The 17,271-nt window shown below is 37.3% G+C and overlaps 1 protein-coding gene across 1 annotated transcript; it reads left to right on the top strand.

Moving 5' to 3' along the window:
* Positions 1–5,296: 5,296 nt before the first annotated feature.
* LOC135082875 (serine/threonine-protein phosphatase 2A regulatory subunit B'' subunit gamma-like) lies at positions 5,297–17,224 on the top strand. Its single transcript, XM_063977640.1, has 7 exons — positions 5,297–5,512; positions 5,721–6,072; positions 7,846–8,017; positions 9,088–9,276; positions 10,194–10,330; positions 11,507–11,720; positions 13,033–17,224. Exons 1-7 carry the CDS (start codon positions 5,359–5,361, stop codon positions 13,261–13,263), a joined length of 1,449 nt encoding a protein of 482 aa, XP_063833710.1. The 5' UTR covers positions 5,297–5,358; the 3' UTR covers positions 13,264–17,224.
* The last annotated feature ends 47 nt before the right edge of the window (positions 17,225–17,271 follow it).

The raw sequence follows: 17,271 nt of genomic DNA, 5'->3' as shown, positions 1-17,271 counted from the left end.
GGTGGACCGACGACATCGTAAAGGTAGCAGGGAAGCGCTGGACGCAGGCCGCTACCAATCGATCAACATGGAAAGCATTGGGGGAGGCCTATGTTCAGCAGTGGACGTCCTATGGCTGAAATGATGATGATGATGATGAGGCAACGCAGGACCGGTCGTTATGGAAATCCTTGGGCAGGCCTTTGTCCAGCAGTGGACGTCATTTGGCTGAAACGAACGAACGAATGAACTTTTTCTAGCTTCTTGAAGCTTGCAATTTTAAGTAATAAAATTGGGCTAAGTATAAATTTTTCAGTGACAACTTAAGCTCTAAAATGCTCTAAATTATTCTTAAAAACATTTTGCTTTATTAAAAAACATGATATGTTATTGCCTAGCCCAAGTAACAGCTTTTATTTCGGTATAATAAGTTTGATATACTGTGCAATTAACTGCTTGACATATACATCAATGTATGCATATTGTGATCAATCTGATTGATCACTTATTATAAATTAAATTGTGAAAATAAAAAGGAAACAGTACATAATTCAAAATTAATATTAGGCCAACGAGGCGGAAATTAAAGCTTCCTTGAAACTTGCGTGTTAATTATAAATATTAGTAAGTTATAAATAAACAAGGTCCGTGTAATGCATCTATTAATTCTTATTATATTGTTATAAAAGCGAAAGCAACTTTCTAAATATATATAACTCAAAGGTGACTGACTGACTGACTGACATAGAGATCTATCAACGCACAGCCCAAACCACTGGACGGATCGGGCTGAAATTTGGCATGCAGGTAGATGTTATGACGTAGGCATCCGGTAAGAAAGGATTTTACGAAACTCCACCCCTAAGGGGATAAAACGGGATCCACGCATACGAAGTCGCGGGCGGCCGCTAGTTTATTTATAAACCGCTGAACTAATTTGAGAATTAAAATCGGAAACTCAAAATTAAGGTACATGGTAGCAAATTAGCAATCCTGTAAATAATAATTAGTTAGTGACCATGAAAGTTTAAAACAATATAATTTGAGTAAATTCTTGTTTAGTGGACAATGCTTTCTAAGAGAATTCAATTTTTATGTTTTAATCAGCCCGCCCGATTCAAATAGCTAAACAGCACATCGTATTGCAGTACCTATAATTTTAAGGCAGATATTACCTAATTTACTTTAATTCAAGTTTGAGACGTGAGTCATTATGATGTAGAAAATATTTTCAAAACTTATTCATTGATTTAATAACTTCTTTTAAAATAAATTGCAAGTAAAATAAAATAATTGAAAATTCCAATCTGCGATAAATTTCCTTTTGATTACTCTGATAAAAGTGAAATGTGCCTGATCACTGTAACTCACTTAATTTATTTGTCATTTCACTTATTATAAATGTTGAACATCATCAAATAAAATATGTGATTGACGAATTCAATTAACAATTAAACCAATATTTTAAAAATGAGTGGATTCTGAAAGTGTTTTCCAATATTGATTCATTACATTCCTTTCTTGTTTTATGTTTTTATCTCAATTCAATATTTCCCACATTCATTGAAATGTATCATGAATTAAGGTTAATTGTAATTAATTTCATCACGTTTCTAGTAAAGTAGTTTATTGTTTAAATAAATAATGATAAAGTAACATTTATCTTTGTGCATGGAAAGATCGATAAATTAGAAATGTTATCCAAGACCACTATTATTATTATTCGACTTAATTTTAAAATTATTATTTGACTGGTTCATCCAGTTTCTCAGATGGAAGAGCAGTCGCTCGGCAAGCGAAAGGTAGTGGGTTTGAATCCCGACTTAGGCAGTTCGATTTTTTCAAGTTATTTATAACTATATTATGAAGTAAACAGATATCTCGGGTAAATATTTGTCAAATACAAAAAATAATTTTAATATATGACAGAAAAAGCTAGTCTATACCATAGTCCAAACATGAAAGTTTGTGATATAGATAAATATTAGCCTGTTACTGTTTTACGTAAACGGATTTGGGTGAAACTACAACACTGTTAAAGCTTCTACATCAAAATCACATAAACAGATATTAAAGTTACTTTTTGTGTATAGAAAAAACGATTTTATTGAACTGAATGAACATGAAAGTGTAGTAACACATACGGTTGCGATATGGTTTTACAGCATGGCGTCATGCATGGGAGGGTGTTACTTTCTACATAAGAAATTACTAATTATATCGTCTCTATTAAGTACAGTTCATTATTTATGCAACACTATAAGTACCTACTCAATTAGTAATTAGTTAGCTCAAGACCGAACGCGATGGAGGACTGTTGTGGACGCCCTCTGCCCCATCTAGGGGACATAGGACCTTAATTCAAGTAAGTATTAGTACTTTGACTACACTAAAAAAAATATTCCCGTGCAAATCGTAAAAGTAAATATCAATATTTTGGAATCCTGAAGATACCGCTGCAGGCCATGAATCGCTTTGAAGAAAATACGATATCTCATGTTCAATTCCCTTGACCTTGATAGACTGTAAACTATATTTTCATATCATAAAATTGTTACGATCGGCGCCTCGTGAAATCTGCAAACAATAGAGAAGATAATGTGTTATTTCGTACATATTATTTTTTTATTAATATAGTAATTTGCATAGGGCGCAGTGAAACCTTAACCGCCTTAATGCAGCGCGAAAGCGACCGCAGCCTCCTGCCTGCCTGCCTATCGGTATGTCACTGATACTGATTACATAGAGGTACTGGAAGATAACTGAAAAGAAAACTTAAAAGTTTAAGTCTTGCCAGGACAAATAATTATCGTTTATGTGCATTTTACATTATTAAAATATGTGTACCTACTCCAGTTTCTGAATTAAGATTTTTAAGCATGAGCGTAATCTTCTACTTAAGTATGAATTTATGTAGAATACAGAGGCATCTATAAGAATTAGGAGGCTCAAGCTTAAAAATCTTAATAATTTAAAAAAAGGGGATAGTACTTCTTATACTTACTCTTATATTCAATTGAAATTGAAAACTATTTCTAGTTTCTTTTTTTTTTCATGTAGCTATACTTAGACGACAGCAGTGTAAAAGCGATTATGCTGTGAAAACAAATCAATTTTATGACTTAAATAGCGCTCAAGTATGTCTTTGTTTATTTAAAAAACTTTATTGCACAGAAAAGAGTACTCATGAAAGTTTTCAGGACCGTTTTTATCCAGCTCATTATTCAGATGTAAACAATGTTTCAGAACAAGTTACTTCTAGTAAAACCTACATCCGTATCACCCAATAAGTTTCACTTGCAACAGCGCACGTAGCTCACCGCAGCGCCGCCATTGTGATACTGCCAAAGTGGGCCAAGATCAAACCATAAGTTTTGTTCAATTATGGGAAATATGAAAAGTGTAGAAGAAAGTTGATGATGGAAGTGGAACCACATAGCGTGGGTGATATTAAGGATCGTAATTATTAGGTATAGTGAAATAAGAGTGTAGGATTTTATTTTAGAGATTTTAATGTATGATTTGTCCTTTTCTTGACTGAAAATTGCAACTTATTCCAGAATCCAGTGAAATTAAATCGAAAACTTCTCAAGCTAATATGAAGCTAAATTGGATCGAGATGATCCATGTTGACTATTCATAAATATTTAATTGAGAAAAAGTCCCTCTCATAGGTAAGCAACGTGATTAAAGGTCACTACGAACATTCTTGAATACATATAACGAGCTTTCTACGGAAAATCTAAAGTTCGAATACCTACCTAAGAAAATGTCTCCATAAATATCTACTTAAAATATATGGATGGGCCCTAAATCACGCAAATCTCGTAAAAGATGTCTCGTATTTGGAGTAAGATCAAACACCAATATTATATACTTGTTGAAGCGCTCTTACTAAAGGTTCCGTTTGCAAAACGAACCCATAAAACATCTAACGGACTTTTATTTTCTAAAAATAGTAATTCTAAAAACGGCATTATCGCAGACCACCCCGCCATAAGTACGTATTTAGCTACCCCCACAGGCTATTCAGGTTCTAGCACTAATTAGAACGGAAATTATGATCCTGCATGGCGCATTTATAAATAAAACGTCTATGTTATAAGACCATGTTTATGTTAATCGAAAAATTTAAATTTATATAATGTAGAATGGGCGGGACGGATGCCAATATTTGTGCCTTGTTAGCTAAATTTATCGTTTTGTGATCGTTTTTTAGTACATAATTACCTAATAATCAGTTAGACTGCGATTTTATAAGCATGCTTATTATACCAAGATATTACTGGTGTAAAAAGCTACTAACTAAACTTTACCTGTGGTACCAATCTATGTAATGTACAGTCGCGGAATGAAAAGGTTCGTCAGTTTTCAAATTGATTCCTTCAACGAATCGCGAGCACATATTACCTTTTGAAACTATGTTACAGAATAATCTCGAGTTAGAGAAAATAATCTTTAACTGTTCGTCAGTAAAGTTCAAAATTATTCAGATCAAAGTTGTTTGACGATTTATCTTGTCAAGAAGATTATTATGATTGATAAACTAAAACCTTCTTGTTGGTTCAACCTGCCATTATTATTTCTATTAAATAAAAAAAACTATTGTCAATTGGTCAATGTCATTATTGCATTGCACTGATGGGATAGAAAAATAAACAAGCAAAACCTTATTCGTTAGCAAACGTCATATTTATTTAAATGTTAGCAGCACTGTTTCTTGCACTGTTATGTTGGCAGGTTTGACTCTTACAGTACCTAGTGCAAGCGAAAACCGACACTAAGGAGACGAACCTTTTCATTCCGCGACTGTACATTCAAAATTATAAATGTTTTTTATACCTTGTTTTAAAAGAATGACCTGCGCCCACATTCTGAGAAAACATACAGTTTATGAAGCTTTTAATGTTAAATGTACTCACCTGTAATCAATTTATTGTGAGTGCATTGTCTTTCAGTGTAATTTTCACAAAACTTTTAGTTCCATACAAAAGATTTCAACGAGCTAACGAATGAATTGACAAAATAAAAGAAATGCCGTAAAAGCGACATCTAGTAATGGTTTTTAATACTTATTACGTCGTTTCGATTTACGGTTTTGCAACAAACATTAAAATAAAGAACCGAATTAACGTAAACATAATTTTATGTTTTTTGTTACTATTAATTTCAGATTTACAATAATGGTGTGAATAAAAATATTAAAAAAATCAAGGTAATGGTTAAGAAATGAATAAATCTTAAAACGTAAACAAGATCTAAATATTAGATCTTATCGAGCGTGAAACGAGACGTGCATGTACAATCAAAATGTCACTATGACAACAGTGTAATTGTTTTTGGCGTAGTAAAATCGTAATGTTTTGAGGCATATTTTAAATGAAAATGATGTCGGACGTAGCTAAAAAGAACAAAAACGACGACAAAGTCAACAACAATGCCACGAGTGAAGCAAAACCTTTGGATGAAAGTGAAATAAAGCTAAACAATGAGCTCAAGGCTCGACTCCGAAAGTACATCAAGAAGTTGGATGGTAAACACTCAAATTACACATTTTTCACACTATTTACATATTATTTGGTTTATGTTTGTCTTATTAAAGAATATTCAAGTCATTAAACTTTAGTGGTTACTCTTTAATTTTGCAATTTATTCTTCAACTATCTTTGTACGTAGGTACTTATGAGATACAATAAGAACTCTATTCATTTTTATGAATGACTAAACATGTGTTTTTACAGACACTGGCACAAGCATAACAAAAGAAGAAAGCGATAAAATAGAAGTCGAAACATTCAAACAGCTTTACAAACCGAAATTGGAAGCTGATGAAGAATCGTACAAAAAAATCCCTAAATTCTACTTCAAACTTCCCCGAACCGATGACACTTTAGCACAGAAATTGAGAGAAGAGACCCGAGCCCAGTTTTTGCAGAAAAAAAGCAAAGAATTGCTGGATAATAGCGAATTAAAACATCTATGGAGTTTACTGGAGAAGTCCAACGGAAGTTATAGTATGTCCAACAATGACGAGCTGATGATCGACTACTTTCAGTTCAAGAAGATCAGGGATGAGGCTGGACCTAAATACAGGTTAATTATTATCATATTTCTGTATCTGTAGATAAAGTATTTTCTAAATTTTGTGTGGTAGAGTGAGAGCGACCAAAGGCTATTGATACAATGAGACCTGTCCATCTTATTGATGATTGTATGATAAAGTAGGAGTTGTCAATAGGCTATGATGGAATTATACCTGTCTGTCTTATTTGAGTATTTCTCAAAAAAAATGTACGTAACGAAACGGTAGTAACGAAATAGTAAGGCCATAAGGCTTGTTATACATTGGCGAAATATTGTGAATGCTCTTCATTTATTCAATTCGAAATATTTGTAAGTATGCACCCAAATACGGGGTAATATTAAGGGGTTAGAAATAAAATAAGGGAGTAATCATTCATACTATTTTAATAAAATTATTTTTGTTCCATCATGTTTATCCATTTTGAGTCGTTCTCTGTAAGCTTTTTGCCTTTCGGCATTGGTTTTTGGCGGCATTCCTAAAAAACAAAAGAAGTAATCACATAAAAATGTAATCTAAATGATTTGATAATTTTTTGCTGGTGGCACTTCTGTAAAGCAGATAGTATCCAATCCTTTTGTTATTAACGCTCTATATTTTTTGAAATAAATTAAGTAGTGAATATTACTATGCTTAGTCAGGTAATAACAGTATACACTCAGCATTATGTTGTACTTTTTCGTAACGTAACGAAATTCGTAAAAAACGTAACGAAATATTAGACAAAATGAGATCAGAAACAAGTATTTTTTTGATAAAATTTGTTACAGCAAATATAAAAGCTTACTAAATGTTCGTACCACACGTATTACAAAAAATGGTTAAATGAAGACTTACCGTTCTATATAAAATCGCTGATTTTACTGCCTGTTACGAAAAAGTAATCCCACAAAACACACACGTTTTTACTAATTTTCGCGATAGATGTAATGGCGGAGACGTCAGGCCAACAGCCATTCAGAGTGCAGCTATTATTGTCCGTGTAAAATAAATACGGAATTGTTCAGAAACCATGGGAAAGTAGAAATAAATCGTAACTAAAGAGTAAATAACGAAATAGTAAATGAGAGCGACTCAATTTGTTTTTTTGCTTTAAATTGCCAATTCATTATGACACCCCATAGAAAATCAATTTGATACAGAAACTGCGATTACTGTAGAACGATAATACAAAGAAATTTACAATAATTTAGTTACGTATCGCATTTTATGAAACAAAAATACATGAAAAAGCTAGGGTGGCAAACAGGTTTTTGTATGAAAGGTAAAAAAGGACTATTTTTAAAATATCTAAATATTTGGTAATAAGTAGGATTATAGCTATAATTCTTCGTTATCTTAAAGATTAATATTCATACTTCAAAATTGTGTGTGTGTTTTTTTTGTGTGATGATTTATAAATATAAAACTTTTGAACTGTTTCAAAGCACACTTTTTTTTTTCAAAATGTACATTTTTTTTGAGAAATACTCATTTATGATTGTAGGCAAGCACATTATTATAACATTTTATCTAGCAGTTCAGTAAATAATGTATGGTGTCAGTAAAGGCTTACTTAGATTCTGGTTGGATGGTCTCCAGGCCAGACCAGATATGGGGCGCTGATCCTAAATAACATGAGTAATGGCCGAAGAGATTTCCACATAACTGTAACCTAAAATACTAATTATCTTTACAGTTAAAAGAAAGTATGGTGCATAAATGAGAAAATATAGCCAGGAGCTACCTACTTGTAAAATATTTGCTTCCTTCATCAACCATTTCAATAAAATACCATATTCCAGGCCATACTTCACCGCAGAAGTGTTTGGTCGTCTGCAAGCGGCCGAAGGCAGCATGGGCCGAGTGCGTGGCGTGTCTCTCTTCAACTACGTCATGAGACGCGTGTGGCTACAGCAGACAAGGATCGGGCTGTCGCTGTATGACGTCACTGGGCAGGGATACCTTACGGAACATGTGAGTATGAGACGATTTGTAAATGTGTTCTATCAAATCGGAAACTTTATTTATGTAAAATGCTGAAAGGTTACTCTAAGCAGGTTTTGATAAAAACTAAAACAGTAGGTACCAATGGAATTTTCTTGTTGGAAGTTTATTTCTACCTGTATTATTTCGTTCGTTTCAGCCGAAAGACGTACACACAGCCACACTGTTAACTATCCATTTCCGTTTTTGCTCTCGCTCTCATCAAATGGTGATTCTTTGCGATAGAACGAGATGACATGACTGGCAATGATTATGGGCAGTTAACACTGTTGCCGATAGTACACTGCTGGACTAAGGCCTCCCCCAAGGAGTTCCACGAAAACCGATCCTGCGCCGCTCGCATCCAAGCACTTCCCGCGTCCTTCACCAGATCGTCGGTCCACCTAGTGGGAGGCCTGCCCACGCTACGTTTTCCGGCTCAAGAATTTTCCTGTCCCAGCCTTCTCATTCTGATTCGAACACATAGGGAAGCTCCGAGCATTATTTACATCACTTGTATTGAAGGAAAACCCCGCAATGAAATTGCGAGAGACTAAAAATATTACTGCTTCAATTTGATAGTGTCACTTTAAATGATTTTAATAAGGCCAAGAGGTTTATTAACATGTTTTGATGTTGAATCGTAGCATTGACAAAGGTTCATCATCATCATTTCCATCCACTGCAGAACAACTAGTGGTGACTGAGTTTGTTCCGGCGTTTCTTCTCAGCACTTGCCATATGTTTGTCTCGAAGCACTGATAGGGCCCAAAAGACAAGGAGACATGTAAAGTGCCCCATAAGGGCTACCTTTTTTTTATTTACTATATTTTTACGTTCATAAGTGCCACCAGTGGTCTAAAACGAATAAAATATTTTTGATTTGATTTCAACATAGGCCTCCACCAATGACTTCCACATTTCACGGTTGGTAGCGGCCTGCATCCAGCGCCTTCTACCCTGCCCGCCCTCTACCTTTATCAAGTCGTCGTTCTACCTTGTGGGTGAACGTCCAGTTGACAAAGGTTGTTACTTGTGACATATCTGGTTGTGTTTTTCAGGATCTAGAGAGCTACATAGCAGAGCTGGTTCCGTCTCTGGCAGCTCTAGACGGGCTGGACTCTTCCTTCAGCTCGTTCTACGTGTGCACCGCAGCCAGGAAGTTTCTGTTTTTCCTGGACCCTCTCAGGGTGGGGCGTGTTAGGATACAGGACGTGCTGTCGTGTTCTTTCTTGGATGATTTGCTAGAGGTAAGCGTTAGGGTCAAAGTCTCCCGTGCGTGAGGGTGATTTATGTCGCTGTGACAATATTATCCGTGATTGTATATCTGTTTCTTTTACACCAATAAAGAGAAAAAGAGAGATATGTTGTCACGGTGACAAGTCACCTGTGCGTGCGCGTCGTTGCATGTAAAAATTACTACTTAGTTGGCGCCAATTTTTTGCCACTAGCGAATCTTAATCGCCAGTAGTAAACACGACCATAATCATTACGTCGACTTACGACCAAGCTTACGTCATTAGTTCACACTACAAAATTGTATTTACCTTCATTTGCCATTTATTCTTTACGTTCTTCATTATTTCTCTCGTTCGTAAGTGAAAATAAACATTCACATTCTCCGTCTACACCTCATTCGTTTACAATATTGCTAAAGTCCGGTCCACGAGCATGTAGAATTTCGTCCAATGACCCCAAGCTACCCATCCTTATCACTCGCCCGTAATTATATTGCTGTTGCGACTGTGCGACGGGCGGCCGCAGTGAGTGTGCGAGCGTAACAGCAATATAATTATGCACAAGCTTGGGGTCATTGGACGAAATTCAACGTGCTCGGCGATCGGACTATAGCAGACCTAAACGACCAAAAAAATCGTTATTGGGTATCTTTTGACATATTTGCGCTATTCATACTAAAGCCTTCTATTTATTTATCTTTTCTTTTTTTCTTGTATTTAGAGACCTCAAATAATAATGCTAGGTTAATCAATAGTAATAGTAAACTTGGAGGAGGCCATTGGAGATCATTGGAGGAGGCCTATGTCCAAGGACAAACTGGAGATGAGTGCAACTAAATTGTAAAATGAAATGTTAATGTTGTAAAATACCTTGTAACCCAGTAATAAAGGCTTATATTATTATTAATAGTAAACTACCCTCATTCCAGCTGCGCGAGGAAGACCTCCCAATGGAGCTGCAAGAACAGAACTGGTTCAGTGCAGCGTCCGCCCTCAGAGTCTACGGCCAGTATCTCAACCTGGACAGGGACCACAATGGTATGCTGAGTATCAACGAGCTGGCTGGGTGAGTTACTGACAGAGCCAATATGTACTTGTCAAGGGGGCCCCCTTTTACGCTAAAAATTTTCATCTTCATCGTGCCCGGACGACGAACGAACATCAGCTGTTTTGACAAATCGTATCGCGGTGTCGTTTTGACAGCTAGTTGAAACGAAGCATAGACGTAAACGTAAAGCTAAATATCTCATGTGACATGAAAATACTAGGAAGGTACGTCCATTACCGTGATACCAAATTTGCACCTCAGCTGGAATGAAAAACATATGTAGCGCGTATGTATTGGAGACGTTAAAAATTAGCGTAATCGGGGCACAGGGATGTTTCCTGGGCAAAAAACAAGAGTTTGAATTAGTCCGTCAGTTAACTTTTCGAAAAATACTCGACAAGTATTTTTGCCTTTTTCAATCTAATGAAAATGAAAGAGATAAACCGCGCCTATAAGAAGAGGCCCGTGACGTCAAGGCGTGCTTAAAAGTGTAGCACTTTGTGACGTCAGGCGGAACTTCAACGCACCATAACTTCGTAATTATTTGTTTGACTGACAAATAAAAATATGCGTGTCCAATATTTTTTGATAGTGTAATTGACTAAGTTTTTTTTTAGAAAACTAGCCTAGGAAAGAAGCGACGATACCCGAACGGTGGACTCGTGATCCGAGGAACACAGGTTCGATCCCCGCCGCCGCTCGACTATTGAAGTGAACCCACGAGGGGTAATTAATGGTCCAACAGCAACAAAGTTCAAAATAGCTGCAGTGTCAGCGTTCCTCGGATCTCAAGTCGGCCAGTACGGCGCCTGTAAGATCAATAATTGTTCGGTGAATGCGCTAATTTTCATTCCTTAGGATAACAAAAATTAAAAATTTAATTATTGAGAATCATTTGATCCATACATACATGTAATAAATTGTGTATACCTTGCATACTCCCTGTTGGTCCATCCTACTAATATTATAAATGCGAAAGTTTGGATGTCTGGATGTTTGGATGTCTGCATGTTTGTTACTCTTTCACGCAAAAACTACTGAACGGTTTTAATGAAACTTTACAGTATCATTGTTTATAACCCAGAATAATATATAGGCTATAAATTATGACGATATGTGACAAACTAAATTTTACGCGGGTGAAACCGCGTGCAAAAGCTAGTGTAATAAAGAATTCGAATTTGTTTTTTACAGCTACGGTTCAGGCACGCTAACCCGCGCGTTCCTTCAACGCGTCTTCCAGCAATGCCTGACGTACGACGGGGAAATGGACTACAAGACCTACTTAGACCTGGTGTTAGCCCTGGAAAACAGAAAACAGCCGGCAGCCCTGGCGTATCTGTTCCGAGTGTTGGACATCAACTCGCAGGGGTATCTGGACGCTTTCACGCTGAATTATTTCTTCAAGGTAAGGTGATATCGTCTGAGAGACAAGGGGCACATTGTCTGAGAGACAAGGGGGGGACATTGTTCGAGAGACAAGGGGCACATTGTCGGAGAGACAAGGGGCACATTGTCTGACAGACAAGGGGCACATTGTCCGAGACACAAGGAGATATAGCCCGAAAGACAAGGAGATATATCCCGAAAGATCAGGAGACATTTCCCCAAAATGTGTAGGTATGTATTTTCTTTTGCACGTCCCAATATTACTTTAAATGCAACTCAGTGCCTGATATAATAACGGGGAGATGGACTACAAGACCTACTTAGACCTGGTGCTAGCCCTGGAGAACAGGAAACAGCCGGCAGCCCTGGCGTATCTGTTCCGGGTGTTGGACATCAACTCGCAGGGGTATCTGGACGCTTTCACGCTGAATTATTTCTTCAAGGTAAGGTGGTATTGTCCGAAAGACAAGGGGCACATTGTCCGGGAGACAAGGGGCACATTTCCCGAGCTACAAGGGGCACATTGTCAGAGAGACATGGGGATATTGTCTGAGAGACAAGGGGTACATTGTCTAAGAGACAAGGGGACATTTTCCGAGAGACAAGGTAATATTGCCCAAAAGACAAGGAGATATATCCCGAAAGATTAGGAGACATTTCCCCAAAATGTGTAGGTATTTATTTTCTTTTGCATGTCCCAATATTACTTTAAATGCAACTCAGTGCCTGATATAATAACGGGGAGATGGACTACAAGTCCTACTTAGACCTGGTGCTAGCCCTGGAGAACAGGAAACAGCCGGCAGCCCTGGCGTATCTGTTCCGAGTGTTGGATATCAACTCGCAGGGGTATCTGGACGCCTTCACGCTGAATTATTTCTTCAAGGTAAGGTGGTATTGTCCGAAAGACAAGGGGTGCATTGTCCGAGAGACAAGGGGCACATTGTCCGAGAGACAAGGGACATTGTCTGAGTGAGAAGGGGACATTTTCCGAGAGACAAGAGGCACATTGTCTGAGAGACAAGGTAACATTGTCCGAGAGACAAGGGGCACATTGTCCGAGAGACAAGGGGACATTGTCCGAGAGACAAGGGGACATTGTCCATAAGACAAGGAGATATACCCGTTTTCAGTGTCCGAAAGACAAGGAAATATACCCGTTTGCAAAGAACCGAATCGCTCGAATATTTTGTGTGGTCACTCGACAGTCCAGTTTTGCGGAATCCTAGATTACTGTATCCCGCAAAATTGGATTGCTCTTAATTTGCTGTAGAAAAGGTCCAGTTATCACTTTCTTCAGAAAATAAAGAGTATCTTTTATAACTTTCCAGGCAATCCAAGAGCAAATGATCGCCCACGGCGCCGAGCCGGTGAACTTCGACGACGTCAAAGACGAAATCTTCGACATGATCCGACCGCAGCACCCTTCGCGTATCACGCTCCAAGATTTGGTCCGAAGCGGCCACGGGCACACAGCCGTGTCCATACTGCTGGAATTACATGGCTTCTGGGCGTATGAGAACAGAGAGGCATTAGCAGCGGCCGGCGACCACCAGGCCTGACGTCACGAGCTGTCGGGGGACATCGACAACATTGATCGGCATTTGGAGCAGAATTTGAGGAAGATTCGGCTGTAGACAGTGAATTATGGAAGACTTTTTCGAACAAAATAAGTGTGGTGTAATTTTTTCGCTCCAAAAACTAGTGTGTTGTGTATCGGCAGTTGGTTCTAAGCAGGGATGTTATGGATATCCGTAACCTTAACCGAAACTTTCGGATATCCGAAATATAAAAATATCCGTAACCGAAACCGGTATAATATTATTCTTATATCCGTAACCGTATCCATAACTAAAACTACATATCCATAACATCTCTAGTTCTAAGATAGCCTCTTCTGTGGTTGAGGATGCCGGGTGAAGCTCATCTACCGCCATTTGGAGCAGAATTTGATGAAGATTCGGCTTTTAAGTGAAATTGTGGCGATTTTGGACCAAAAAATTTAGTGTAGCTCACTTATTGCTCTTAGAACTAGTCCAGAGTAGTCACAGCGGAAATTGTATAAAATCTTACGTTTTAATGGACGAAGTGTAGTGTCAAAAAACTATGTGTGCCTTGACTTCTTGATGATGTTAAGTGAATTTATTGGTAACTTTTGTACGCGATTATGCGAAATATTTGTACTACTCCGCATTACAGAAAACAACCGTCTGTGTTACAGTCTAAATAGCGACTGCCATTTCTCGATCCGTTTAACACCGTCATAGCTTCGGTAACGGAGTGGGGGAAAGAAAAGCCTATAAAATAAACGCGGTGTTAAAATTAAGCAATATTTATTTTTGTAACATGATTAAATAACTTTAAACAATATTCAAAATGCTGTCTTATAAATTAATTGTAAATAAACATGAATTATTATATTATTAAAATTGTAGGGTAAACCAGAGAGTGATTGCCCACTGGTAGTGATTGCCCGCTTTAAGAATAATATTGTCAGGAGCTGAGTTTGAATCACTCTAGTTAGATTTGAATTTACTAAGTAGATGGCTCCGAGATCAATGTACAGTAGATTTAAAATTTACAATAGGAAACACTAAAAAAAAACAGTTATGACGGATTTTGTCAAGACGGGTGAAAATGTTACTCAAACAGGTAAAGACTTTAACAATTTTACTAAGGAATTACTTGCTTAGAGGTTAATTTTTTTTTGCAAGTTATTTAATATTCAACTAATGGTGTATAGTCATGATGAAATTATAAGTGTTTCCTCTATTGTCAATGAAAATAACTGATAAAATTTGATTTCTAACGGTCATTTTAACGGTGGGTAATCACTGCACGTAAATCTGTATATTCTTAGTTATTGCCCACCATCATTTCAGTTATTGCCATATGTTAATGTATAGTTATTGACCAGGGCAATTATTATTAGAGTGTTACCACCATGCAGTAGCAGTGTTTAAGTTGCTTATTGCTAGACTTGTTTTGCAATTTACAGGCATAAATATTGAAATGGCTTTTAATGTTTCATTTTCAGTATGCCAAAGACTCCAAAAGTTCAATATAGCATAGAGAATTTGCAAATAGCGATTGAAGCTGTACAAGATATATCGAACAATTTATCTACAAGATAAATTGCTGAAAAATATGGTTTGGCTTGAAAAAATTGATAAAAATTCAAACGCAAATACAAAAAATGAAAATCCTACGTTGAAGCTACTAGTGAAAATGTTAATTGTACGGAAACAGATACAACTTTAGGGAAGAATAACCAACAGCTAATGGAACATTCTGAGCAACCACTTGAACTGATATCAAAGAAGATAAAAAATAAATACATATAAAATTTATATATAAAATTCAAATTTTTGCTTCGTCTATGTTTTGAAGTAGATGATCTCTACCGATTCTGAGTCATCAACATCAGCTCAAGAAATATTTGATAGGCCAAACGCAATTTATTTTGAAATTTTGAAGACTGTACTACTAGAATTTAAGTTTAATGTTTTGTTTTGTTTATTTAAAGCCTATTTTGTCATTTTAAAATAGATTATTTTGTTTTAAGAAACTGGGCAATTACTGTGCTTTGATGTGGGCAATTAGTGTAAGTAATGGGCAATGACTGTACTTTTTGGAGGATTTTAAAGGACAATGTTCGTTCTCCATACATTGTTCGCCTAAAGAACCAACAATTTTGACATATTACTACCCGAAAGCGAAATAATACGATTCTGTGTGTAAGAACAATGATTCCTGATGGACACTTGCCATAAAATTAATGATTAAGAATATTAAATCACAGCGATTTTATAATATGTCGTTTATGACAACATGGCGTCTAATGTATTGTGTGAATGTATGAACACCGATTCGCGAAAAATGTTTTGTATTGTCGTCACGCCGAGTCGCAGCCAAATAGTATAAAATAATAGAACAAGTTTCAGAAATACAACTCGGCATTCCACTTTTACAATATGCCCACATATTGCACGTAAATAAACAACATGAATCGTAGGTTGTTTCCACCCTTGTCATCTGACACATGAAATAAACTCCTATTGTATTATAGATATCGAAGCCGAATCGTATATAATAATAGAATGGGTTTTGGAGATCACTCGGGGTTCCACTTTTATAAAATACCTACATATTACATAAAAATACCACGAATCATGAGTTTTCTTTTCACCATTTACATCTGACACGAGATAACAAACTCCTATCTCCATGACTACCATCGTAGTCTATGCCAAAGACTACAATATTTTAAGCAAGAAGTTTCAAACCTTAGCGGCTACGGTAACCCCTGGGCCACATACATCATGATAACATTCGGTCGACACCGGAACGAAGTCTTGCGATTATGCAAAAAAGCATCGTATTCTAGTGCGGCTATATCACGTTCAACCGGGGTTTTAATTCGACTAAAGTCCTGACTAAAGACTGGAAGAAAATACGCCGCATTGTATGAGCACTTCGTGTTCGTTAAAGCGGCTTCAGATCTAGAGCCCACATAGTTTTCTTTCCAATAATATCCGCAAGTAGCGCTGCATGATCTTTACAACAAAAACGGCAATAGTTATTAAGGTGCCAAAATTATATGATTACTTTGGCACGGTATTATACACGTTCGAAGATTTGTCATTTTCATTCATTTCTTCATCATCATCATCATTTCAGCCACAGGACGTCCACTACTGAACATAGGCCTCCCCCAATGACTTCCACATCGCACGGTTGGTAGCGGCCTGCATCCAGCGCCTTCCCGCTACCTTTATCAGGTCGTCGGTCCACCTTGTGGTGGGTTGACATTGCAGAATATGACTTTTGATAGGTTCATCATAGAATTCGGCGGGGATATCCTCACGGAGGAAGTTCGTAAAAGGGCGGAACAAGATCTTATAATAATGCAAGGCCGAAGCTGTTACGCGCGTGCTCATACGTGTAATCCGGCGAGTATGCAATAAATAGTAATGTCTGGTAAATAGTGGTAATACGTATCGTTCGTTCGTTCGTTTCAGCCGAAAAGACGTCCACTGCTGGACAAAGGCCTCCCCCAAGGATTTCCACGAAGACCGATCCTGCACCGCTCGCATACAGGCACCTCCCGCGACCTTCACCAGATCGTCGGTCCACCTAGTGGGAGGCCTGCCCACGCTACGTCTTTCGGCTCGTGGTCGCCACTCAAGAACTTTCCTGCCCCAGCGGCCATCAGCTCTACGAGCTATGTGCCCCGCCCCGTCTATGTCTGTATGCGCTACGATTACAGGGTATCATTTTGCATAGTCGCAAGACTTCACTCCGCTGCTGTCAAATCAATGTCGCATAATGTTATCGCAATGTGTGTGGCCCTTGGCCAAATCACAGAAGCCTATGCGAAGAAAGAGCACTTGAATGACAATAAAAATCAGGGTTACCATTTTATAAGATTTCCTCACTATTGAGGGTAACAAAGTAACATTAATAATCTAGCCATTAATTACATTTATTACCTATACGAGAAAGTAAAGCAACATGCGGTTTTATTTTAATTTGTAAAATATTAAACCCCTCATATTTGTAACAGTTTG

The sequence above is a fragment of the Ostrinia nubilalis genome, chromosome 22, assembly GCF_963855985.1.
Source record: "Ostrinia nubilalis chromosome 22, ilOstNubi1.1, whole genome shotgun sequence".
NCBI classification, from domain to species: domain Eukaryota; kingdom Metazoa; phylum Arthropoda; class Insecta; order Lepidoptera; family Crambidae; genus Ostrinia; species Ostrinia nubilalis.
This window is presented reverse-complemented; position numbering and strand designations above follow the sequence as displayed.

Excerpts from the sequence above, each read along its gene's own strand:
- LOC135082875 (XM_063977640.1), top strand. The coding sequence starts at position 5,359 with ATGAAAATGATGTCGGACGTAGCTAAAAAGAACAAAAACGACGACAAA. Across the intron at positions 8,018-9,087 it reads AGGGATACCTTACGGAACAT|GATCTAGAGAGCTACATAGC; the intron begins GTGAGTATGAGA and ends TGTGTTTTTCAG. Across the intron at positions 11,721-13,032 it reads CGCTGAATTATTTCTTCAAG|GCAATCCAAGAGCAAATGAT; the intron begins GTAAGGTGATAT and ends ATAACTTTCCAG.